The sequence below is a fragment of the Priapulus caudatus genome, unplaced genomic scaffold (assembly GCF_000485595.1).
Source record: "Priapulus caudatus unplaced genomic scaffold, Priapulus_caudatus-5.0.1 Scaffold28, whole genome shotgun sequence".
Lineage (NCBI taxonomy): Eukaryota > Metazoa > Priapulida > Priapulimorpha > Priapulimorphida > Priapulidae > Priapulus > Priapulus caudatus.
Genome location: NW_014577089.1, coordinates 367,959 through 395,426, shown reverse-complemented (window position 1 = coordinate 395,426; position 27,468 = coordinate 367,959). Strand labels below are relative to the sequence as shown.

At 40.6% G+C, this 27,468-nt stretch overlaps 2 protein-coding genes across 2 annotated transcripts in view; one reads left to right on the top strand and one right to left on the bottom strand.

The window, feature by feature from the left end:
* The window catches only part of LOC106815279 (protein LSM14 homolog A-like), a 25,936-nt gene extending 14,557 nt beyond the window's left edge, over positions 1 to 11,379 (bottom strand). Inside the window, exons 1-2 of the mRNA XM_014819729.1 lie at positions 11,139 to 11,379; positions 5,904 to 6,079 (exon numbers count right to left, since the gene is read on the bottom strand). Coding sequence (XP_014675215.1) covers positions 5,904 to 6,079; positions 11,139 to 11,262 — 300 coding nt within the window. The 5' untranslated portion in view covers positions 11,263 to 11,379. The remainder of the gene's footprint in view (positions 1 to 5,903; positions 6,080 to 11,138) is intronic.
* Positions 11,380 to 11,627: 248 nt separating this feature from the next.
* LOC106815384 (transcription initiation factor TFIID subunit 4-like) lies at positions 11,628 to 25,785 on the top strand. The gene is made up of 13 exons (XM_014819840.1): positions 11,628 to 12,780; positions 13,022 to 13,180; positions 16,490 to 16,759; positions 16,972 to 17,061; positions 17,889 to 18,020; positions 18,349 to 18,438; positions 18,887 to 19,023; positions 19,380 to 19,549; positions 20,914 to 21,044; positions 21,254 to 21,379; positions 21,835 to 21,891; positions 21,996 to 22,160; positions 23,572 to 25,785. The coding sequence occupies exons 1-13, from the start codon at positions 11,644 to 11,646 to the stop codon at positions 23,674 to 23,676; spliced, it is 2,769 nt and encodes a 922-aa protein (XP_014675326.1). The 5' UTR covers positions 11,628 to 11,643; the 3' UTR covers positions 23,677 to 25,785.
* The last annotated feature ends 1,683 nt before the right edge of the window (positions 25,786 to 27,468 follow it).

Genomic DNA, 27,468 nt, shown 5'->3' with positions numbered 1-27,468 from the left:
CTTGTCAATCGGTTGTAATTCGTAATCGTATCGGTTGACCCAAGGAACGATTGATCGTTACATCGCGTACTCGGGGTGTTGAATTCTGCGGTGCGGTAACGGCGGTGCTGTATGTGCCTTGTTTAGCCCTGTTTACTGTTGGTTTTGCACTGTTTATTCTGTGTGTTATACATGTATGATTCTCATCACTTTTCAGTTTTCGTGTTCAAATTATTTTTTTTTGCCGATGAAATCGTTATGGATTTTGATAACCAAGCCTTGGTTTCGAGCCACTTTCAACGATGATCGAGTCATAATCGATGGATGGTACATCACTCAGTTATAAACTTTCACATATTTATTCGTTAACTGTTACACGATGTTTCCCAGACAAGAAAATTTTAAGACTTCGTCGTGTCGACAATATAACTTAAAAATTCTTTTTGTACTATTTGCTCAAGATACAGAAGGATACAAGAAATTGCCAAATGACGGTGGGATTATACAAGGAAAACTAAGCTAGAAATTCTCAGGGACCAAAAGTAAATGTCAGCTGGGTAACTCTACGAATTTATCAAACTGCTCCACACATTAGGATGATACTTGCAACAGGAGCCCAATGAAAAAACATATTGTTTGCCCTCACCCGACCAGCGCTGAAGTTTTGGGCAGGTAGGTAGGCTGCTTTTTTTGAAGGGGTGGTCTTTCTACAAATTCAGGTAGGGCTGTCCGCTGCTCGGGGGTGCTTGATGTGGAGTATACCTTTAATGTTGAATGTTTGTTTTAACTTCTGGCTACATTATAATTGTATTGCCTGACAGTTTATATAATGTACAGTGATTAAATTGGTAAAAAAAAATGAATGGGAAAGATCAATAGATAAGGTGTCAATGCTGTTGTCACTCAAAAGACCAATGATGAGTAAGAGAAGTCCGTTGTTAATGAGCACCATCGACTACATTATAGAAACGATTGCTCGTTACGCATAACTATTTAAACAACATGATCCCATTTGGTGACCGTAGATGGGCTATACCTGTGTATGGCTAGCGATGTGCCTTGAAAATAATGGTTATTGGCTGCGTTCCGACATGTGTTGTAATCTTTACTCTATATAGACTTTTATTCAGCAGGGTGGAGCAGAAATACATTTTGCATTATAAGATATTGTCATGAATCTGTACGAACAGACGAGTGTGACACCACAGGAATTGGGGTGGTGTTTATATAATATGCTATATAATTGCCAGAACCTACCTAGATTTGAATAAATTTTTTTTAAATATCAAACCCCTGGGCCTTATTTACATACCAAACTGAGCAAATCCGTTGAACCTGAACTGCTAATGGGCAATCTCATTTTTGCCAAAAAATTGCAGTGGCATCGAAAGTACGATTCGAACTGGCGTGCTGTCAAACTAGGCGACGTGCCTTATGGAGCATTAGTAAGTAAAACTACACCTAATTTCAAAACTGTGGCCGATCCAAACGGGTTCTGAGTTTATCGTTGACGAAACCAAATGTTGACGGAGGCGTCACGACGGACGACGGCACCGCATGGCTAATAGCTCAACTGAGATGTCAAGGTGAGCTAAAAATGTTATGAGCTGGCCCCTTTATGGAATGGCGGTCGGGTGAGGAAAACATATTTTTTAATTATGGCACAGTATTCGTGAGATCAATGTGGGCAGACAGGGCTTAGAACTAACTAAATGTTCACTAGCAGCAGGGTAGTGACCTTGGGAAATCTACTGCATTCAAAATATCTTCCCAGCCTTACTTTGCTGAGTGCGCGCTGACGCTACGCAGTGGCAAAATTTTTGCCTTTGCGGGGAGGGTGGGGGGGGGGGGGTTCTGCGTTTTGATTTTAGAGCTCGAGATGCATTCTGGCGACTTCTTGGACTCGCTGACATTTAGATTCAGCATATATTCAGTATTGTATAATATGATTCAAGAGATATAAGAAGCGAGGCGTCACGGTAAATGGCTTGAACATGTTGCCCAGTATTAGTGATTAATAACTTTCCCGTGTTATTTTGGACGATTCTTGCAGTATTACTGATCAGCTGTCCTACTTGTCATATAAAACAAACCGCAGTGTCCCTACGATGGCCCTACGCTGGAAATGGCGGTGAATTCTGGTATTTTCGCGAACACCAACTAGATTAGGTCAGTTTACTGGTGACCGGTCTCTGATTGTGGCGGAGTGTACGGCATGTGCCGTGTGCTTGCTTCCTCGGTCTCCGCTGTGTGCGCCATGAGTGGCGCTGCGACTCTACGTCATCTACGAGTTTACTATAGTCGGCGTGAGGTCGGGCACAGGTGCGAGGTCATCACTTATCGGCAACATAACAGAATCATTGACGGGAAACATGCTCGGGTTTACGAAGTTTACGGTCGAGAGACGTCACAGTACTGACTGATCTCGATCACGTTTGACGTGTGGGCATGCCGTGTGTTTAATCCGTGGGGGTCGTGTTAACACTCACTGGCGAAATACCAGATTTGCCACGCTCAGTATCTCAGGCGTTAGGGGCATCGTAGGCACATGTGGTTTCTTTTATATGAACAGGTAGGAAGACTGATCATAATATGCAAAGATCGGCAAATAAAAACGGGAAGTTTATTAATTCGACTGTAATGACTTAGTGTTGTCCATCGGTTGTAATTTCGTAATCGCATCATCGTTGGACCAAGTAACGATGATCGGCTTAACTCGGCGTACTCGGCGGTGTTGAATGCCTGGTGTGCGTAACGGCAGCGTGCGCATGTAGTGTGTGCATGTAGGATTGCTTGTTTAGCCCTGTTTACTGTTTGTTTTGCGACTGCTTTACTACTGTGGTATTAATCATGGTATGTTAATCAAGGATACTGTATAGTAGCGATGATATCTCTGATTCTATCTCACCTTTTCAGTTTTCTTGTTCAGTGGTGTTAAAAACTATATCTATTTTGTTTTTTTCGATGGAAAATCGTTATGGATTTTTGTAACAAGCGCTTGTTCGAAGCCCACTTGTTTCAACGGATGATCGAGTATAATCATGATCGTGACATCACTTACTAATACTGCACATTGGTTTCAGATATTTACCGTTTGTACGCTCGCCTTTATTCGCTTCTTGATATATTATATATAAATTATATAATATTATTATATTATTAGGAGCTAATAAATACCTAGAGTGATGCAACGGGGAAATAGTGCTATTTCACGGCCATATTTATTATACTTTGTTTATGCCGGTTCTGATAGTTCTGGTATGCTTAAAGGGCCGGCACACTAGGCGATAAATCGGGCGCAAATCGCCGTGGAAATCGCCTAGATAGGTTCCACTCAATCGCCGCGATTTTAGATCGCCCAAGTTGCGTCGACGATTTCGATCGCATAAGATCAAAACGTGTGATATATCGGAGCGTTTTGGCGCCGATTTAATGCCGAGTGTGTCCGGGCCGGGGGCCGGCGATGAAATCGCGCGATTGTACAATTCATCGCCAACCAGAGCTGTGCATGATACTGACGTCAATAGCGATGTTTCATGCACGCACGCACGACGTGTAAGTACACACCCCGCACACATCTGCCGCAGTGTACGTGCACACCAACACGCACGACGCACGCACGTACCTGCAACCGCACGTCGCACGCACGCCCACACAGTGCTACCTGCACCGCACGCAATCACGTGTACATGCACCGCCGATACGACGAACGCCTATTCCGGTACGTACCCACGCCGCACACTCATGCACGCACGTGTACGTGCAACGCACGCCACGTATGACGCCACGCACCGGTACCTAGCACACACATCGCCGGCACACACGTGTCCTGCACAGCACACGTATGCAGCACTGTACGTGCACATACGCACGCACACAGTTATGCACGCACGTGTACGTGCAGCACGCGACGGCCACTCATTTATGCACGCACGTGTACGTGCACGGCAACGGCCCAACTTCTGCACGCACAGTGCTACGTGCACACGCACGCAGACAGGACGTGTACGGGTGCACACCTCGGACGCACACCTAGCACGGAACGTGCTACCTGCACCGCACGCACAACTTATGACGAACGTGTTCCTGCCACGCAGCACACACTTATGACGAGATGTACGTGCCACACGCACGCACGCAGCGTTGCGCGCCGCACACACTTTGCACCGACTTGTACGTGCACAGCCACGCACGCAGGTACATGCCACGCACGCACACCACGCGTTGCCGCACTGTGTAACATGCACCGCAACGCTACGCACAGGTACCTGCACCACCCGCACACACTTATGACACGCACGGTACGGGCCCGCGCGCACTTCGCCGTCAGGTGGTAGAACGGCGATCTAGATCGCCTAGCCTGTGTCCGGCTTAAGCAGCATTCGTTGCTCTTAAATAAGACCAACCGCTTGTTTCTACGAGTACTCGTTGGCCGACTTTATTTGCGGCGTATCATGCCTCCCCATGGACGCTCAGTAGAAATAGATATTGCCGTGAATGCGACTATTTTCCCGTTTTTCGGTTTGTACACTCGAGCGGGTTTATAGCTCTTGTATATATCATAGTATTACTGTATATATCAAAATATCTAGTACTTGTTTGAAGGAGCGATATTCTGTAGAGTAACGATTCGAACTATTAGTCGTCTACGAATATGAATAGTTCTGTTTAATTTTGATCTGTTGTGTGACTATCTTACTACGTGTTAGCAATTCTGACTAAGTACGCGTTTGTTTAGTAGTTGTACAAGTTACAGTATAGAGTTATAAGTTGAGTTATCCGGTTTGTGGTTGTTTTGAGATTTGGTAGAGTCTGGATTGCTTAGTTGACTGATATAAGGCGACATAGAGCGTGTTATGCTAGTTTGGTATGACTCGTGTTATAAGGATTAGGAATACAGTTTACAGGAATGGAGGAGGTTATTTTCATAACAAAGTCCTGACAAACCTATGTTGATTTCACTTTATTATTAGACACAGACCGTGGATTGCTATATTTTTCCAGGTGTTACAACTTCGTTAAGTAAATTTGGTTTCTATTTGAATTGCAAGGTCAAATTGACTCTCTTCGTTGCAAGGGGAGGGATTGTGTGTTTAACTAGGTCAGCTGAAAGTAACTAATGTTAATCGGGGTTTCCAGAACGCAAAGAAGGGAACAGAAACGTATTGGATATCACTGTGAGGGGATTGCGCGATTGAGCTTGGTGAATAGAGCAGCATGGTGGTTTGAACGATTTTATTTGTTATGACAGTACCGTGACCTTCACGTATTACTTGAACATTTTTCACTGGTCGGGACTGGCGTGCTCCAAAATAGGCGTTCAAATCTCTCCCATAGGAGTAAAGCTGTATTCAATTTGAACATGTGGGTCAAACGGCTTCTTGAGTTAGATCGTTGCATAGGCGGCACTGCAACTGCTAGTGATTGCTAAATCTACCTAATTTGCTTATTAAACAAAAATCAACGTGTGATGTGTTTTGGGGCCGGTCTTATTCTGTCCACATTACAAGAAATGGCAATCTTAACCTAACTGACTGAAATGGCTTTCATTTTTGCCAAAAAGTGGACGTGCCTCGAAAGTAGGTCGACTGGCGTGCTCCAAAATAGGACGTTCAAACATCTCCCATAGGAGTAACAACTATATGCAATTTGAAACATGTGGGTCAAACGGTTCTTGAGTTATCGTTGATTGTAGCCAAATGTTGACGGACGGACGGACGTACGACGGACGACACCCGATGGCAATAGCTCATCTTGACAATGTCAAGGCGAGCTAAGAATCAGCCCCGTCGAGTAAATGACAGGCCTTTTTTATGCCCCGTGGTTTTCTCAGACGGTGAAGCCTGCTAGTAGTTTAAAATGAACACACAATTCTGAAACTACGATATACTCTGAATTCAGAGACGATATCAGTTACTATTTACCTGTACAATAGCAGGGTCTTGAGCTAAGCCCGATTTCAATTGGGGCTGCGGCTTGGGTGGTTCACAAACACGCAAATCTTTAATGTCACTGCCTCTAAAGATGATGTACTCATACACCTCTTCCCTTGGAGCAACTGGTCTCTCAGTTGGCCGATCTTCGGTCCCAAATGAACGAACTGAAATTTACACAATATTACATGTCCAGTATTTGTTACAGGAAATGCTTTTAATAGAATTACACCACATGTTCCTTTACCCTACAAAATGTCTAACTCGGCTTTAGTCTGTTCACATGCCACACCGTAATACAAGGAATGCATTACTATTCCATCAAGGTTTGTACACCCAAGGCAAATAATTTTTCCAATAAGATGTTTTCCAATCCACCTGTAAATGATATGCCTTCAGAAATTCATTGAGACAACTCTGATACAGATATAAACGTTGAGGAGCTTCATTTTAGAGAAAGATGTCAACATATTTCTTGTTACAAACTATGCCTAGACCATGATCTACAAAGATTCAATAAACAGTAAAATATGTTCTGCATGTAAAGCAACATGTACATATGTGCAGGGCTCCCTCTGTATGTTTTAAAGTTTGAGCCAAGACTTGAGCCACCAGTTATTTTTTAGCCACCAACGAAAAACTATAGGCAAAAACAGGGGATAGGTATAGGTTAGTATTTACATCATGACTCTGCAATTTGACGATTTCAAATCGTAATTTTGTGAGTGGTTTAATCACTCGCCAATTGCATTCGCCACTTAGTGTAGTAAAATTGCCACTGTTGATTATTGCGCAGCCACGGTGTATCTAACTGAGGGATCGGTTATGTACTATCGTGTGATTTGGCGCAATGTTTCTATATCTGTGATTGTTTGTTTATGTCCAGGGGGCCGTTGTCAGAAACATCGTAAAGTTAATGCTAATATTAATGCTAAGACAACACTTACGACTAATGTTAATGTTACGAGAGGAGCGTTGACAGAAACACATCGCAACTATTAGAAAACTTACGAGAACAGGAACTTCATCACAAGGCTGATGATTGGATGAGAATCGATCACAAAATTCAAATTCATACACATTTATTGTACATCACAGTAATATATATGCATATTATGATGGCTAACCACATATAAATAATATTTGATGAAAAACGACGCGATCATGAATTTATTCTGCACAACAAGACAAATTCCCACACTGTAACACGAGACTCAAGAGTCGTGGCCAGTGGCAAACAACATTAAAACAAGAGAACAAATGCTATACGCAATTTGTAAATGTTTTGTTTTGTTTTATGATTGGTAGATAATTAATGTTTTTGACGTGGTTTTAAAGAAAAACACATTTTATTCATTATTACAAAATATAATATCACTATAATTGTAATTCGTAGTGTAAATGTGTTCTTTTCATCTTAATATTAAAGTTACGAGAGGGTCTGGGCTCACGTAATGTTAAGAGGATATTTTCGAAGATTTTTCATTCTCGTAACTTTGTGATGTTTCTGTCAACGGTTTACGAGTGGAAGTTAATGTCAAGACTAATTTTGTTTCTGACAACGGGCCCCAGGCACAGAGGAATTACAAAATTTGATATTTGCTGTATGCTTAGGCTTTTCCAAGTATGCGACTAAGACTATGGTCATATCTGCAACTGGTATACTATCAGGGTTCTCCAAGCTTTTCCATTATAGCATGGCGGGTGCTGCCTTTACGGTCCTAGTTGCAAATCGCGGAAGGCGGTTTGCGTGCTAGGGGGGTCCGGGGGCTATGATATTTAGAGAGGCGGGTGCATTTTAGGATGGCGGGGCTCGACGATAGCCTGGCGCGCCCCCAGGCTATAAGTGCTCTTGGAGAACCCTGACTATGTACAGTGTTTCACCTGGCCAAAAAGGTAATTTCGCATGAAGGTGCGTTATGGTAAAGCGAAGACGCCAATCGTTTTTGGTGTGGGCGGAGTCATCGTTGCCATGGTAACAACATTTTTGTGGAAATATTGTAGAACCTGTAAATTGTGCTGTTTTTACCCAATTGTCATGGAATTTGGCACACAGGGCCGATATAACATATATATATGTATATATTGGTCCTGTGTGCCAAATTTCATGACAATCGGGTAAAAACTGCAGAAGTTACAGGTTCTAGAATATTTCGACAAAAAATGTCGTTACCATGACTCCGCCCACACCAAAAACGATTGGCGTCTTCGCTTTACGATAGCGCACCTTCATGCGAAATTTGAAGATGATCCGAGAAGAACTGCAGCCGGTAGAGCGCTCACAAAGAAATCTCTGCGGCGGCGGTGGCGCGACGAGGCCAAATCCATAGTATCACCCCCGAACGAGGATACAATAAGATAATTTGGAAAGGAGTTATTTTTGAAATTTGGCAAACTCTATACTTGCATTGCTGCGCATGCGCGAGAACTAAGACGACTGGTGAGTGCATGGAAATTCAAACAATTTAATAGCTGCCTTGTTCGAAGTTCTATCTTCTATTCTGTTTGGGAATATCATGCATAATTATGGTTAAAGGAAGAGTTTACTCTAGGTTCTTGGGTTATTTTCAGCTAATTTAGGTTATAATTACACTACATAAAAAGTTTCATGGTTCAATCACCATTAGAAATATTTTCTGACTACAGTTTGATTACAACGACGGTGGCGCCACTCAAAGCGCACGATCTGATAAGTTGCGCAAAACCACTTTCCAGCTAAGGGCTACAGATCGAGGGTGTTTCTTATTTATTCATTTAAAAGCAAAAGGATTGTAATATCTTATAAACGACATAGTTTCAGTTATAATATGGATAAATTTGCCCTAAAATGAATATCGTTCAGTTAAATAGCATTTAGGTATAAATATAATTGCACTTTTGTGATTAGCCCTCGGTCTGTAACGTGCAAAATAAATTGTCAAATACGCAACTTTTTCGGGGTGGCAGCACGGTCGCGGGTGTCATGACGCCGTTCAAATTTCGTAGCGTTGATGTGTAATTAATTATAAGAATTAAATTAGGTATCTGGTAACAAATACGTGTGGGTATAGACGATTTGTTATACAGCAAGTACAGTTGTATGCAGTAAAATCCTAGAGGCTACTGTCCCTTTAAGTTTAATAATTGCGTGGAAGTACAGAGAAATTCCACCAGAAGTTGAGTATTGGTACGTTTTGTTTCAGCGCTTTGTTAGCTACAATGTTCGGTCGCTACACTCGCTTGTGACCTTCTCACCACGCAGTGAGAAGCGAGAAGGTAACTTATGGTTATGCAAGTATATATGTTCTGCCTCTTTGCTAGGGTTAGGAGATCGTTTCAAATTCTTGCCCATAAAAACTTGTAGTTGGCTCGGTATCCAAACATCGCCACAGCTAGTGTCACATGTAATAGCTCAAACGAATCTATAAACCTCTGGCTTGCTTGCGGTAACTGGGCGCTACTGATTTATCGAGTTAAGCCGTACTTTCTGAGATGAATTGGATGAACACAACCAGACAGCCGCCTTGTCCGCCATTTTCGGTGCGACTAAAATCGGCAATGGACCTGATTTTCACAGTGCGTAGGCCCAAACACAAGACAAGTACATATCTTCGCAATGATAATTATTATGTTGTTGTAGATTATGTTTCCTGGTTTTCAATGTTTTAATATTTAGATATATATACGAGTATATGATTCTTATTTATGCTCGCGCCAACGCTAGTTGCAACTCTATGGTATGTTATGTCGATTCGGGTTTTCCGCGTTCCGATCGAAAAGCATGCGCAGTGGAAACATGGCGGTTGGCAGTTAAAGTGAAATTTAGGTTCGGCTCTTGAAATTTACACTGTGCACAGCGAACTGAGGTATTATTTTTAATAACAACGTTGGAATACTATAAGGTGAAGGTTATACTTGATACAAAACAAGGCAGAAATGCTTAGATGATTATTTTATTTGAGATATACGTAATTGTTCGGCAGTTTTGTAGAGGTACAAGATTATCCAATGGATGGATGTCAGGCTGTGTATATTGACGTTAGTCACACAACCTGGTCGGGTTACCTCTCAGACAATAGCATATTGTATTCTCATAGTCATGGACAGTATCCTCAGTATTTGCCATATATGTCATCTATATTATGAGATACCGGTACCACATGTGAAAAGGGAGCTACTACCACCTATACGTCAGAGAAAAATAGGGCTCTGGGAGGTTTATTGTTTAAAACTAAACACCAATAATGGCATTATTTGTTTCGAAATTACCTCAACTGCTATCATCGAAGGCTGTTGCTCCTGCGACGGTACCGTCGCCGAATTTTTTTCTCTTCAACTCACGGTAGTGATGCCAGCGCCATCTATCGGCGAATAATAACTACCGTTGCTTTTGGTACGATATTATATATACGATTTTATACGATATATACGATAACCCTAACCCTAACCCTAACCTAACCCTAACCCTAACTCTATTAAATTAATAAAATTTAATTTTTAATTGTTGTAAAAATTAATTGTTGTTATTAAAATGTTGTAAATAAATAATGTTAATATTTGCGTTAATTGGAAAAGAAATGTTAAACAGATAAAGATAGAAAAATACAGAAAACAGGAAAATAATTAGAAAACGGATGGGATTCGATCCCGCGACCATTCATACTTGGGGCAAGCGCACTAACCGTTGCGCTGCTGCCACATATTGAAATTAAAATTTTGGATGTGCTATGTATATCGCAAGAAAACAAGCTCAACCAATCAGGCGTCAGTACCGTCAGTACCGTGAGTTGAAGAGAAAAATAATCGGCGACGGTACCGTCGCAGGAGCAACTGCTATCATCGAAACTGTGAACAGCCAAGCATTTCGTTTAGACGCCACGCATGGTTACGTGAAAGGACCGAACCCTTTTACACCAAACATTATGCGACATTGCTTCATAACGGGCGACGTAGACCTACAATGTACCAGTGCCACATTTCTACCAGCGGAAACATGATGAACCAACCCTCAACTTGGGCCCAAGCCCCGCGTTAAGTGACGGTGCTCGTCGTCTAGACAAAGACTGAAATACGGACACTTTCCCAGCGATACACATAAGGACTAAACTTTAAAAAGCTAGACAACAAGCACAACCATATTCTCCAAGACATGCACTTCGTTTTATGTACTGGGCTTACTTATAAACTGCAAGCAAGGCTTTGTTTCATGAAGCGCACACATAAACACCAAGTCGCAATAACACTTACCTTTTGCGAGAGCGACGGTTGACTCGACAGCATCAATTGTGTACAAAATACCTTCATATCGAATTTCTGATTTTGATATAAGACTTATTTTACTGCCAAGGTATGGCGTCCCTCCTCCACTCATGGTTGGAGGTGATGCTTTTCCTCCACGAACAGATGAAATTGGATTCGCTACAACAACTCCTGCTAAACTAAAAGTGGCAAATGGCGGGTTCTGCAAAATCAGCGCAATAGGCGGCGCTGCTGGAAGTAAATTTCGGTTCACCGTGTTATGCGATGAAGGTATGCATGCTACTTCATTATTTTTTAGATATTCAATTTTGTAATATATATTCTAATTTACATTAAATAACTAATTTACTATTTGCTATTATAAATACATAATCCGTTGTAGATAAAATGTGAACATTACATTTATTTTCTTATTGTTATTCATCATTTTCCTCCGCAACGGTTAGTAAAGCTGCGCATGCTCACATCAAAGGTAGTCAGTTTCAAGTCGAAAATGGCGTCGTCTAAGTCGTTAGAAGATGTTCTCTCGTCTGAAGTCGACGAAAGCGCTGTGAACGCTCTAGTTGGGACTTTAGAAAGCCAGTTATCCTCATCAAGTGTCACTTCTTGTTCACAGCAAGTTTCAGCCAACGTTATATTGAATAACCATATTTCTGGCAATGTTATTGGTAGCGGGTCTCTTACACTGGGAACAGGAGGCCAGAAAAACATGATCATTAATTTACCAAACAATAATTCTCAGGCTGATGGTAGTACTACTTCAAGCAGTGCTGCGACTAATAAATCCATACCACAAAATGTACAAGGAACAGGAATTAACTCACTAGGTACAGCCTTGAACTGTACACAACAAATGGCTGGTGTTCCAGCTAGTGGTTACTTGACATTGTCTACAACATGTGCACAAATAAATTCAGCGCGGAGTTCGCCTTCAGTGACGATAGCTCCTTCACCTTTGCCAACTGTGGGTGTGCAAAACGCTATGCAACAAAATATCATTGCTAAAAATGGCACGATATCTGTTGTGCAAAATGCGAATGGCACCATGTCGCTTGTCACACAGTCAAGCAGTGATACTGTGAATGGTACCGTAAATAGTGGTCTTAGTGCAATTCAGAGTCTGGCATCTGTAGCAGCTCATCAAGCAAAGATTGTTACAATGCCTGGCCAGGCCACTGTGAGAACTGTGCATAGTCCGAATTTGATCACGACAAATCTGCCACAACAACGGATAGTAATAAGACAAGATGGGCAACCGTCTGTAGTAAAAGCGGATACAACAAACAGTGCGAATGTAGTACAGATGTCGACCGCAACGACTTCTCTAATGAAGTCTGTACAGAACTCTCTATCAACCGGGAGTGTGATTAATGTATCGGCAGTTTCATCGCAGCCTGCTGGTCAGCAGCTAGTGTACACGTCAACTGCATCTGGTTCCATCTCGAATCCTGCGTCTGTGTTGCAAGGTGTGCAGCTTGTCAACATGAATGTCATGCCGAGACCTGGAATGTCGAATCAACAAAAACCTCTGGCTCCCCGCGTGATATTGAACACTGGTACTCCCATTAGGATTGCAAGCCCGGCTGGTGTTCAGGTGCAAAGACCAAACATGGTACAAGTCAGTGGTCAGGTAACTAGCATCCGTTGAGTTGCAAGTGTAGTTAATGCAAGATTGCATATGATGGCAAAATACTTTTCATTATACTATCATATTTTAAAAATGTATGATCTGAAGTTTTTTTAATTTTAGTTAGATATAGAACATTGGTATTATACTATTTACTTTTAACTGAAATGCGCAGATATAGTAGTGTTATGAAATTCGGTTTCTGCTAAATTGTATGCCCTTTCTTTGTTTTATGTGTGAGCAGAGTATGGATTTGAGGCCAAGTTTGCTACAGGGTAGTGTGCTGGTACGGACACCTTCTGGACAGCTGCAACTTGTAACTGCAAACTTGCCCACTGCACTACAGCCACGATCTAGTGCTACTAATCCTCCATCCACTGCATACCGGTTACAAACTATACAGGTATAGACTATAGATAGCATTGTAAAAATGATTTGTTATTCTAGATAACACATTAAAATCCAATATCTACGAACACATATTTTTAATAAAGATAAATACTGTAGAATTTGACAGTATATTATGATACTCATTGCATAAAAAATAGTATATATGTGTATATATATTTCTGTTAAATAAGACATTTGCATTTGTTATTAGATATCACAGAGTTTATGTAATTGTCATCACGATGTGATTGGGATGTTACGCTGATGAAGTTACACTTTTGAATTTTTACTTTGAACTGAGCTAATCACAAATTAAATAATTAATAAATAATTATATTCATTAGTGGTGTTTCGATTAATTAATCGAGTTCGTCGATCATTACTCGTTTGGGCTGCCAAGTTGATTAATCGAGTAGAAGATCGGATGACCGAGTACAACTCGAACTTATTTTTTTTAATTTTTAGATTTGACACACAAGTACATACATTTACACATATATACTAGCAGGAGTATATAATAGGGAAGGAGTGTGACTTCAATAAACAAGGGAAATTCGTCATTTACTAGCCTTATAATACCTACGATTTACTACGCGTAACTCATCCAACTTGAGCTCAAAATCGTACACAGTACAGATTCAGGCCTAGCATCGTGCGAAATCCGTTTCTCGATAAACACCAGGCATCCGGAGATATAAGTAAAACGTACGACACGATTTTCCATTCTGCTGCCAGCAAACTCGATGCGTTTTGCGCCGAAATTTAAACAAAAGGCAGCTACTAACCACAGCTTGCTCTCGGCGAGGCAGTGTGGCTCGCAGGGAGATTGCGGTGGGCGTGCGTGCGTGGGGGGCATACCAGCTGTATGCCGGTATGCCGGTATGTAGCTGTATGGGGGGTCAAAGGTTATCTCGCCGAGTGTTGCGTCGATGTCCAATCTCCCTGCGAGCCACACCGCCTCGCCGAGAGAGCAAGCTATGGTTAGTAGCTGCCTTTTGTTTAAATTTTGGCGCAAAACGCATTGAGTTTGCTGGCAGCAGAATGGAAAATCGTGTCGTACGTGTTTTAGTCTATATCTCCGGATTGCGGGTGTATACGAGAAAACGATTTCGCACGATGCTAGGCGAATGTACTGTGTACGATTTGAGCTCAAGTTGGATGAGTTACGCGTAGTAAATCGTAGGTATTATAAAGGCTAGTAAATGACGAATTTCCCTTATTTATTGAACTTGAAGTCACACTCCTTCCCTATTATCTACTCCTGATACTAGTAAACACGGTGCGGTGTAAATTTTCAAGGAACTAAGCGACTTTGTTTCCTGAAAATCAAGCCTAATCCTAAATTTTCCTACATCTTTTAAACTTATTTTCTAAATTAAAGCATTTAAAAAAAATTCCAGGGATCCTTTTTTGTTTATATTATGAACAACTTATGGTTAAAAGTTTAGGTCCCAACTCTGCTGTTTCTGAGAAATAACAAAAAAAGCATTTTTGTGTAAATTCACAATTTTTGCCGTCACTTAATTAGCGATGAATTTTTAATAATAAAAATTCATTGATAGCATAGAGAGACATCTCTCTCATGTAATGGATATGAGTTTGTTTGAATTTGATGAGCAGTTATGTTGCAATGCCCTTTAGAGTCTTACCCATCCGTAACCCTAACAGTATCCTTAATTTACTTACCATTAAATACTAGCTACACAAACAATAATGTCAACATTCCTTTACAATACACCGGTTGTGTCGACGATGACGCGTCGTCGCCGCAATCTAAAATGATCGATGATTAATCGATCATCGGTCGTTTTGTAAAACCGGTTTTGTTGGACTGATTTCCAACACTAATATTCATACCTAACTCTTATTTAACTAAGCGACATTCGTTTAAAGCAAATACATGCATAATCTCATTAAAACTAATAGTAAAACATAATATATCACAATTCTTTTCTATTGAATTGATAAATAACAAGGGTCGGTCTTTAACTTGTATCTAAAAATTTACACAGCACTACTTCGTGAATAGATGCACATGTAGTGTCACTACAGACGTTCTAAGCAAACACTCTTCAACAGTTTAAAAATGTTTTTTATGGATATTTTTAATGAATTTTCAACCATAAATTCTTTTACTAATTTAAACCTACTTTAAAACGAAAATTTGCAGTACACCTAAAGTATTATATTATTCTCGCTTTAAGATTCTAAATATTCATTGCTTTGTATTTTGTTGGAATGGTAAATTTAAATACTATTGGTACAGATATAATATCGACTACTAAGATTACGTAATGTAATCTACATGCTAACAATTTTGAAATTGGTTTGAACATTTATACAATTTCATATTAGTTCTAATATGACAGGATATTATAAAGATTATATGGGGAGTCAGTGTTTCCCCTGCATTGACACGAGCGAGGCGGGCTGCCTCGCTCAAATTCTCATTCGCCACACAAAAATTTGTCCAAAACATTGCCTCGCTGATGAAAATCACTGTTCTTCAATCAATAAACTACACTTTATTGAACTGAAATGCAATAGAATAGTCTCATACAATGTGTTCAGATAACTTGGAATGACCCAAATTGCACCATTTTTTCAACAACAAAAAAATTGGGGGGGGGGGCTCGAAACGCGCAAACACACCAAAAAAAAAATTTCCCACCTCACAGTCCTTTTTGGCCAGGCGAAACACTGGGAGGTTGATATAGTTTTTACTAATGTGTTTGCGATGGAGATATATCCAATTGTTTTGAAATACATCTAAATGGTGTAATAGTACTAGTATTTTTGTTAGCTATTGGGAACAGACAATATCAATAGACAACAGGATAGTTAATGTTGTCAGTAATCTATTATCAATTATGTAAAATTAGGGTGCAAAATGAACACGAGTCCAGAGTCAAATAAGTACTCCCTGATTTACTGTCGGACTCCCTGATTTGACATATATGCAGGAGTCTGTGTGACTCCCTGAAAATTCTGCTATACTAACTAGTTTGTTCCAGAGCATGGCCTCCATATTATACTCACGCAAAATTTCCGTATTTTTTCAGCAAATGTCCAAAGAAAATTTGGCAGACATGCAACCGCATGAATCTTCAAAATAAGCACATGTATGCGTTATTGTTAATATCTTTAGTTTTGAACTTCAGACTGCGGACTCCCTCATTTTGCCGCAGACTCCCTCTTTTTGAGGGCAGGGAGTCGGCAGGGAGTCAGCTGGACTCCCTTGTTCAAAAGTTAATTTCTACCCCTGTAAAATAATTTCTGACATTTTTACAAGATGTTAATTGCTTATGCTTGATTTCTTCAGCATCCAGTTCAGACACAAGTAACGACGTCACCTGTAAGAATGTCAGTTCCGGCAGCAGGGATGCACACTGTTTCCATGGCATCTTCATCTCCTTTGGTATCTGGCACTGCTTCCTCCAGCCACGGGCCTTCAGCCACTGTTTCAGCAAAGATGTCACCAGAGGTAGCAAAGAAGAAATGCAAAAATTTCTTTTCCACACTGATCAAGCTTGCATCTAGTCAACCTCCTGATGTTGCTGCTAATGTACGAAAGCTTATACAGGGAGTAATAGTAAGTACAAAGACAAGAAAAATTATGCGAGCTACATTTTAACATTACAATATTAATTAAAATAATATTTATATTTGTTTCTGTTCAAAGTCAGGAAACTACCATTTCTGTGAATGTTTCTGTGTATTGTTAATGTTTGCATGTATTACTTGGTTATGGAAATATGTTGCCTGACAGTAATTTTAATAATGCATTGTCATATCTTTCACTAGGATGGTTTAGTGCAGCCAGAAGATTTCACAACCAAATTAGAAGCTGAGCTTAAATCTTCACCACAGCCTTTCCTTGTTCCATTCTTAAAAGTAAGTTCACAGAGATGTTAGTCATTCTAGATAGTTTACAGTTATTTTTTCCATTTTTCCATTCAGTTAGAGTAAATATATAGTATAAGTATAGGCGCACTCTAAGTAAATTTCTGCCTGGTTGTGTTTTATTGTACCATTAATTATCAGCTAAGCATTTCAGAAAATGTGTGCATTGTATGCTTGATTTAGGGGTCGTTCACAATTATCAACATTTTTACAAGTGTACAAAGCGGACACTTTTTCGAGACCCCCTCCTCCCCCCTAAAAGTGTACGAAGAAATATGTTGATTTTTTTTTACACTATTCTACATAGAAATACATGTATATGAATTACATGCAAACCCTGTCATAACGAGCACGGATATAAATCGTTATCATCGTGCCGGTTGTTTACACTGCACTCGGCTGCTAGCTAGCTAGCTCGGTTCGTTCGGTCAACGGGCCCGTGCGGGGCACAGGCCGGCCAGGGCTCGGCGCGTCGCGGTGTGAGGATGCCTGCGATGCCGGCTGGGGCGCACGGTGCGGGAAATGGATCGACATTTTTAGGAAATGCTGAAAGCGTACGGCGGGCATTGACCCCCTCCCCCCCAGCGTACGGTTTGTACGCTTGTGAAAATGTTGATAATTGTGAATGACCCCTTAGTGTTCCTAGATCCAACACATCTTTGCCGATGAGCCATTTTTTAATGAAATTTGAGAAACTAAGAATAAGTTTCCATGTATATTCGCATGTCTTGCTTCGCTATTCGTGTTGAGGGGATTCTGGTGATTAGTCGTGTTATTTATTATTGTGATATTGCAATACGAATTATGATTTCAAACAGCGGAGCTTGCCGCACTTGAGGCAGTCGCTGTATAACAATGAAGTGAGCATCGAGGGTGTTAATCCACCACCCCCATCTGCACTTGCCATTCCTGCTGTGGAAACAACACCACTACCGGCACCTACTGTACATGTATGTAAATTATCTTTGTCACAAAGAGGTTAATATTTATCATCGATTTGGTACTTTGTAAATCTTTGCTATCCTAATTCGTTGTAAATTTAGAAAAGGTTTAATTAAAAGCCTTAATAGGACGATGTGTTATATTAAAGGCTTTGTTTTTAGTTTAAAGTGAGCAGCGATCACTTACTCTTAGTATTTCCTATCATGAATTTCAGATTTCCTAGTGTAACTGTTATTTGTTTAGCTTTCATTTGCTTCTCTGTATGTGGTGTATATTCTATACAGTGTTTGTGATATGAGAATTTATATAATTGTTATCACATTTCCATCACTGTAGAACAAGGTTACACGTCCGGGGCAGGTGACCAGTCAGCAAGCCATTGCTCAGCAGCATATGTTGAATAGCCAACATAAAAATGTATCACAGGTAAGTGTGAGATATAGTATTTTATAGGTAAAGAATAGCAAATTATCTTCAGGATTATGTTCAGGATACCCCTGATAAAATGCAGTCAATAGAAGTACAATTGGGATGTCTTGTTTCATTGATAACTTAATATAATCTTATTTACCTAAATTTGTTTGGCAAATTGTGACAGTATGTGTAACTTTATGTTGCAATTCTTTGGCTGAATATAGCTCATGGTGTAAAGACACTGAAGAAAGTATTAGCATGAAGATACGCATTATTAGCATAGATGAAGTGTTAGAATGTTAGTCTGCAGTACTGAATGTCACAGGGGAAAAATGATAAAAGATTCTGTACCATTTTTTATCTCCATCCATTATCAATATCATTTAATAGATGTAATGATAGGCAATTTGTAAGGCTTTAAAAAAATATTGATTCTGCTAATGTGGCTTGTTGTATGCAGGTGATGACCAAACTTGTGCCAGGGTCCATAGCAGCATCAACGCCAACGATAGCTGGAGCTCTAAAACCTCGTCCAGGTATTCATGTGAGAGCAGGTGCCTCAGCTCCTCAGAGAGAGAAAGGCCATTCAGCATTCAGGTAAGTGAGTCTACAGGTGCTGATGGTAGATTGCCTGCAGGTATTATTACACATTTATAACATTGGCAATGTTGTTGTTGTTGTGTGTTGTTAATTTGTGTGTAAAACTACATGATCCATGTTTTCACATCAGTGAGATCGTGCCCTGACAGATCAGTTTCGTTTGATTTAGAAGTTGTATAACTATTCTTATTTGGGACAAAAAATTCTGCAAGAAATTATACTCGCTTGAGGCCGCCGTCATTGTGTCCATCCATGTGAGTGTAAGGTGCAAGCCACCTATAACATGTACGCACAACAGTGGCAGATAAAACCTGATTGATACTCTTGGGTAACCCAGGTTTTTGTTGATGCAGGGATGATGATGACATCAACGACGTGGCTGCCATGGGCGGAGTCAATCTGATAGAGGAGAGCCAGCGTATCCTGGCATCCACGACAGAGCATGTGGGCACTGTGGAGCGTTCTTGTAAGGACGAGAGTTTTCTGCTCGGCAGCGCACTGCAGACCCGTATCCGTGAGATAGGTAGGCTCAATGCTGCTGGTTGCTAACCCAAATAGCACCATCCATATATATGATACATTTACAACTAGACAGAGGGCACTCACGGAGAGTGCATACCTCCGCCAGCGACATACGCCATACGACTCGCGAACACACGAATAACCCACGATATACGCCAGCGTACTGACATGTACACGCTCCCTGGTTGCACATATCACACTTGAGTCGTAATGTACATACGGTTTGAAAACAATTATTTTTCAAATAAATAAAAAATAAAATAATAACTTTAGACAAATTTAGACTCACCTGTCAGCGTACATATTACTGATTACTTCAGTATAAAAATTATTAGGAGTTCTTGCTGTTATAGACTATAAAACAGTAATTAAATAGCAAATGTGCACCTGCTATCTTCAGATTTGGGATAATGCAATGTTCAAACAGTCCCACAAAACAAGTCTGCGTAATTATGTGATGCAAGTATTTATAGACTGGTAGCTATCTCGAAATGTATACAAAGGCAATTAACCTATTGTAGACACAGGGTTCCGGTCTCGCGGGAGCAACAATCCCGCTCTAGATTTGTTGACATATGTTAAAGTAACTATTGCGAGAGTTTTCCAGTGCTTTGTCCACTTTCATGATACCTACCGTTATTGCTTGAGTAACAGCAATTGTCTAGAGTAACGATAAAATGTCTTAGAACCTTCGTATTCACCAAATCATGCATGATTACAATTTTGCGTTCTGTTTATGTTTACCGTTGCCATCTCTCGGACTTTCTTGCGGTAGCGCGAGACATCTATCATGGTGCAGTAATGCATATAGTCGCACCGCAGAAATCAGGTCACAGTGTAAACACAGGTTCATACTAGCGTAACAGGAGTGTAGTACTAATGCCGCGTTAAGTCTGTTATTAGAGAAGCTTGTGGATTACCAGTCAGATAGTAACACAGGAATGACAATGACAGAAAGTGCTCTGAATTATTGACATAAAAATTCAATAATATTTACCACACAAAATTGCATGCCCTTTTGTTTTAGTTATGCACTTTTTCTATGCTATAACTGCATAAAATCTTAGTGTTTTTAATGTTAGCGTAATCAGTGATATTTCCGCTGTCAGGTGAGACTATATTTAGCTATATTAAGTTCTTCTGAGCAAAAATCTCGCAAATAGTAAGTTTAACAATCTAATTTGAAATGCAGATTGGTGCACATATTGGTGGAAAGAATGTTGTGCGAGTGTTCTATGACATGTTAGCCTTGTTGTATACATTTGGTGTTAACAGTTATGCAAGGAATACCAGTAAGTATCAGAATGGTTTAGAAAATATAAAAACGGTTGGTAAAAACATAAGAAATCCTCGCGTCAATTGCAGTGAGAAAGCATGGTTTAGATGATGCACCAGCGGATGTTGCCAACTTGGTATCACACGCGACACAGGAGAGACTTCGAACGATCATAGAGAAGCTTGGCCTCATAGCAGAGCACAGAATAGATACCGTGAAGGTAATGCTATTAGGTTAATTATAGTATATAGATATTAGGTATTTCTATTAGAATAATTATTACAATTTTGCTCAAATTTATTCATCTTGTATATGTAATGTGATTACTTTTTGATTAATTATCAGTCCATTATTGGTGTTTAGTGCTTCCTGTCATTTTGGCTTCGTGTCTTGTCTGTTTATCCAATAGCAATTTCTTCTTCATTACAGATGGACACTCACTACAAGGAGAGCACTAATGTTAGAACTCAGTTAAAGTTTTTAGAAGAACTAGATAAATTGGAGAAAAAGCGGCACGAGGAGCAAGAGCGGGAGATGCTGCTTCGATTAGCCAAGGTGTTTTTCAGGGGTTGCACAAAAAATTATTTAAAAGGTGTTTTAACTAAAAACTATGAACAATGTGATTTTTATCTCAAGCATTTTTTGCTAATAATTGGAAATGAGTGCATTATTCAATGTCTACAGTTACGTTTGAATATTCAAATTTACACTAGGAGTCTAATGAAATATTTTGTAATACAAATCATTTTTACACTATTTAGAAAGAACGGCTACCCTTATATGATGTTATTCACTCTTTTCTGGTATCAATAATGGAGTAAAAAAACTATAAATCAAAAAACGTTTTATATAGTGTTTTTTAAATGAAATACTATTTAATTCCAAGCCTGGTGTTTTCAATGTAGAGTGGCAGCTCAAAAGCATTTGTTGTTGCTGGAAGTTGAGTTTGTGGCCTGTCATTCTAGTAAAATGATCTAATTTGTATTTACTATTTATTCCTGCAACTTCAGAGTCGATCAAAGCAGGAGGATCCAGAGCAAGCACGGCTAAAACAAAAGGCCAAAGAGGTAGGCATCAGTTGGCTGTCAAGCGTTGAACCCTTCATTATATGCTTTGATGTTTTTACGTTTCTACAACTGCGCCGATAACCGTCGTTTGCACGATCGCGTAGATGCAACAAGCAGAGATGGAGGTGCTGCGACAACAGGAGGCGAATCAGACGGCTCTCGCTGCGATCGGCCCTCGCAAGCGGCGCAAGTTTGACCAAGCGGAGGTGTCTGACAGTGCGGGGACCAGCGGGACGACGCCGGCCGGCAGTGCACCGCAAAGGTTTCAGGTAAGAAACGTCTCGGCACGAGTCGATGAGCTGGCGTCGCGTTTCTGTTTGCGCATTGCTCAGTAACGCCGTTTCTCGGCGAGTTGGTAGCAGACGGCTACCAAGCGTTCACTCGTCCGACCCCGGTAACTCGAGCGGCGTCTACACTATGCTAAAACCCGGGTTTACCGCATCTACACTGTTGCTAAAACGCGGGTTTACCGCATCTACACTGTTGCTAAAACCCGGGTTTACCGCATCTACACTGTTGCTAAAACGCGGGTTTTAGAGGTGGGTTTTGTAAAAACGCGGGTTTTACAGACCCGGCAATATTGCCGGGTTTTACTCTGCTAAAACCCGCGTTTTAGTCGAGCGTCGTAGTGTAGACAGGACATGACAGAAAACCCGCGTTTTAGCTGCACGCCAGACTCGGCTACAGGTGGCGCAACCATACCGGGGATATGCTTGATACAACCGAAATACTTAAAACCCGGCATTCACGGAAGGTGGGTTTTTGACAGTGTAGACGCTGCACTACCGAAAACGCGCGTTTTACTAAAACGCGGGTTAACCCGGGTTTTAGTCTATAGTGTAGACGCCGCTATAAATAGGATGCTGCTTACCTTGGAAAATGACGTGTTTTTAACATTCCCGTGAAATTGAAATGTTCCAGGTGGAGATTGCATTACTGTTAGGTGTACGAGCAGTTTGTACAAACTTGAATGGTGGCAATGTGAGCACTGTGAAGCTTGAATTGCAATTACAGTCAAACCTGTGTATAGCAGCCACCTCTATAGACTGGCCACCTGCTTGTGGTGGCCATTAAAAAATGCAATGCAACGTCTCAAACGTACACAGCAGCCACCTGTTCAATGCAGTCAGTGGTCAGAGTTTTTGAATCCCTCAAGCAGGCTATAACTGCACACACTGCCCAGTTTTTCAAGTATTTGCCTCATGCTATTAACATTCAGGGTACACCAGTCCATCAGGCTTTTAGCTTGTGAACCATGAATGGTAGTTATATGTTGTGGAGACTGCAATAAGAATGTTCAGTGGCTCATTTGAAAGCAATGATGTAATTTACAGTGATGAAGGTTAACATATTGATGATGAAACTTAGGGGTCTCTGTGCATTGTTTTTCAGAAGAGGAATCTGTAAATAGTTGGAAACCTCATGGGAGTCTGTAATGCTCTATAGTTATTTATTGACAGGTGACCAATGTAGGAGCACGGTCGTTGTCAGAATACAATCAAACCTGTTTGTAAGGGTCAGTAGAGGGGAATGCATTGTCCTTTATGGACAGGTGACTTGTCGATTGAGATGACTGCTAACACCGATTTGAGTGTGCATCTCGATTGAATCGAGTTTTGTGGTGAAAGAAATTGTCGTGCATAGATGAGCTTCTAATATTAGCGTTTTCTGCCGTCACAGCGCCCCCGTACGAAGCGTGTCAACCTCAGGGACCTCATTTTTCTGATGGAGCAGGAAAGGGAGACTTGTCGTTCTGTCCTTCTCTACAAGAGCTTCCTGAAATGATGACGTCTCTAGAGGCGCACTGTCTGGTAGACGGAGATATAAGCGCACTGTTCCGGCAGTAAGCCCTGCAGATCGGCCCGTGGGAGCATCCTCTGTTCCTCTAACAGCCGCAAGTGTATGCAAATGTAACAGCCAGCGATGACTTAAGGACGTCTTGAAACTGCCTTGCTTGCAGTCAACAAATTTCTATTCGATAGAATTTTCATCAAATCACAAGTGGGTTGTTTTCTAATGTTATACGAGGGATGACTGTAGAAGGCAACAGCATGCACTGAAGTGTACTTGAACACCCGTTCAATATTGTATAGTAGTCGGTCATAAATTATGTTGTAGTACTGTGTAAAAGCTCATTATTTACTAAAGTCACCATGCATTTGTGGCCAAAATGGTTTCTGTTATGGTTTGGGTGCAATTGTAAGGTATGGATTGAGGTAAACAATATTTTAATATTGAGACATGCTATCGAAATATGTTCTTCAAAACGACAATTATTCAGCTATAAAGCTTTTCATGACTCATTTTCATGGCTTCTTAGAACACTATTTTTCTTACCAGCTTGATAAACACACTAGCCACTAAATTATCTGCAACTGCTATCTATTGCTTTATATTTATACTGTAACATTTTGATTAAATATCTTTTTGAATTTAACTATTTTAGATCGTCCTCATTGCATTATTAGTTATATACTGGTACCTTAATCCAGTCAAAGACTCTATATAAGATATTAAAAAATGCCACAGTAATTCATCCACCACCAAAATACAGAACGTCTTAATGTCTAAATGTATTGCTACGTGTAGTGTTTGCATATGCATGCACTGCAGGTGTGCCTCTGGGAAGTTGCTGAGATGGCGTTCTGTGCAGTCCGCTGTGACCCCTCTTGATGGTTGCAGGGCAGCTACGACACTGCGGGTGACTGGGTGTGAGTGAGCAGCCGTTTAATGATGACACTCGTCGTGTTGGCATGATGAATATGCTTTCAGTGTGGCTAGACTGGCATATGAATTAATGTTCTGTACACGCTTCCGGAGTCTTGACAATGATCTGGAAGGAAGATTCTGTTGAATGAGAATAGTGAGTATATTACTGCAGAGACCAAAAGCTGTTGCTACATGTGTGGGGCGGTGTGGCCTGACAGTTTAACCATTGCGGTGCTCGTTGAAATATGTATAGTAGTGTCACCAGAAGAAGCGATGTAACATAGTACCCTGACACAGGAGAAGCCCACTTTTATTTTTGGCAGGGAGGGCCCAGAGTTTTTTTAATGAAGTAAAATCGTAGTCACGTATTTGAAATAGTGTTTTGTATGACATTGTTCCAGAGTAACGTCCAATAGTGGCAGAAATGCGACACAGTGCGCCGTGATTGTGCAGTAGATGGCGCCACACGGTGATGCTGTTGTGTACCGGTGCATTACTGAGCGCCTATTGTGCCGAATTGCGCTGCACACATTTTGTATATATACCATGTTTAATAATTATCAGAGACAGAGCACAGTGACGGTCAGCCTATTAGACCAAAATATTTATGCCTAAACTACATTTGTGGTCTGCGTGTAGTGCCGTCGTCAGTGCACGTTATCAATACAGCCGTATGCTGTATTAGAACATTCAGTTATTATGTAAAATTAATTATAAATAATGTAGGAAATATAGAATTATTAAAGTTAATAATGACGGAAGTGTGCGATGATATATGCCTGTAAATCGTAGTTATGTTAGCCTATGTCTATGATTCGAAAGGCGTTTAGCCAGAGTTGTTTCTTATAAACCTGTTGCACATATTGTGGAACAGGTTGCGCGGAAAGTGTGCCGGTAGTACCTACACATTTAAAAATTCCTTCTCCTTTACAGAAAAAAATAATTTAATATCCCATCTAGACAAGTGATCCCAGATGGATTCTAAACAAATTCGTTGATGGTGTCATCTTATCCTGTAAGACGTAACGGAGTGTGTATCTTGAGACATTTTTGTACTTACTTTGTGTTTTGTAAGAATAGGTTAGCATAAAGCCAAGCATCTAGACAACAAAGAGCCTGTTATCATAATACGCAGTTTGCTTACCTAGTTGCACAGAGAACAAGAGTCGAACATGCATAAGAAAAGAGAAAAATTGAAGAATGACCAAAAGAACGAAAAGTTGCAGAATGCATTCGGAAATTCCATTTTCGAGTTTGGTAATCGATACGTGTTACTTAAATGTTTATTCTTTTGTAACAAATATTTATTAATGTTTTAATTACACAAACGATCTTCAGCATCCATAGAACCTTTCGAAAACGCAGGCATCTGATTGTATGTTTCTTTGTGCATGTTAAAAAAGAGGCCTTTCAATTTTTAGTATCTGTAACGTGGCTGATCACGAATCAAAATTCACGGATCAAATAAGAACCCATTTCTTATGAATCGTCGTTAAATCAATTCTCTATTCCATATAGCAATGTACGTTGTAATTCTGGTCCGCATGTCACAGATAAGAGATAAAACAAGTCTTTGAGGTGCCAGTTATATAAACCCAATTAATCCACACTGGCTTGCATACCTTTGGAACCATTTCCAAGTATTATTTTGGGCTCCTCACACATAATCTGAAATAGTATAACGTGTTTTGGCTTCAGCTACTATTAAGGAGAAAAAATATAAACAATATTTTGCTATAGGAATAAAATGGCAAGAATAACGTATTTTGCTGTAATGGTGATACGCCAACTGAAAGGTTAATCGCAGTTTACACGATTCCTTTTGTTGGCACCAGAAAAACTCACAAGCTCCAAGTAGCTATAATAGTGCTTCAAATACTGCATTGTAAATACTGGAATTAATAATGGGGTTTTGATCTGACATTGTTGTGGCTAGTAGGTGATTAAGTGTGTGATTAACTTGGACATACTAAAGAAGAAATAAATTAATTGCCTTGAATGCCTAAAGCCTAGCGCAGACTTCTAGAATCGCAGCCGAGTTGCATGAAAAGACACAAGTCTGCGGGAACGTGCAACTGCAACTCGTAGTGATTCCGGTCGCTTGCAACGAGTTGCAAAAAATCAAACAGGTTTGATTTTCAGCAACTCGTTCGCAATCGCTTTGAAATCGCATGTGTGCGGGTAATATAAGTCATGGAAACACAATGGAAAGAAGTGACAGTCGCTTGCATGCGCACACACGGTGAAGCGTGCGACCGATCGCATGCGGTTGCAGGTTGCAGCGACGAGCAACCAAAAGTCGCAAGTCTGCGCTAGGCTTGAGCGCTACTATAGGCATGGAGTAGCTATACGATGCGTAAAAACTGCGCCCCATGTTATGCCAATTTTGACAAAAATTCATCCCATGATTTAAATCCACACGTCACTGTGTCGAAAGTGTATGGGAAGAGACGTGCAGCAGGTGATTTATAGATAATGTTCTGACCACCAGTTTCACTGCGCTCTCATTGTTAAGTACACATGTTTGCGAGTTTGTGCGCGCGCGCGTGCGTGATTGGGAACGCTGGGATGAGCTGTAAATATTGTACATTATTTTCTGCTCTGGGTATTCAGGTCACAACAAGTTGTCATTGTTTCCTAGTCGCGAAACAACTGTAGTAAGCACTTGCGCTCAGTGCGGGTTTTGCTAGATTCAAATGTCTTTATACATTTCCGTCTCGGTGCTGTTTTCTTCTCTGATCTCCAGCTGGGTGTCCCCCCGTGTACTACGCTATCATGTTACTACAAGTAAGTCGTGTTTAATTGTAGCAACGCCACTGCTTATCTGCGCAGTCTCTAGGTTTTCTAGACTACTGAATCGGGTAATTG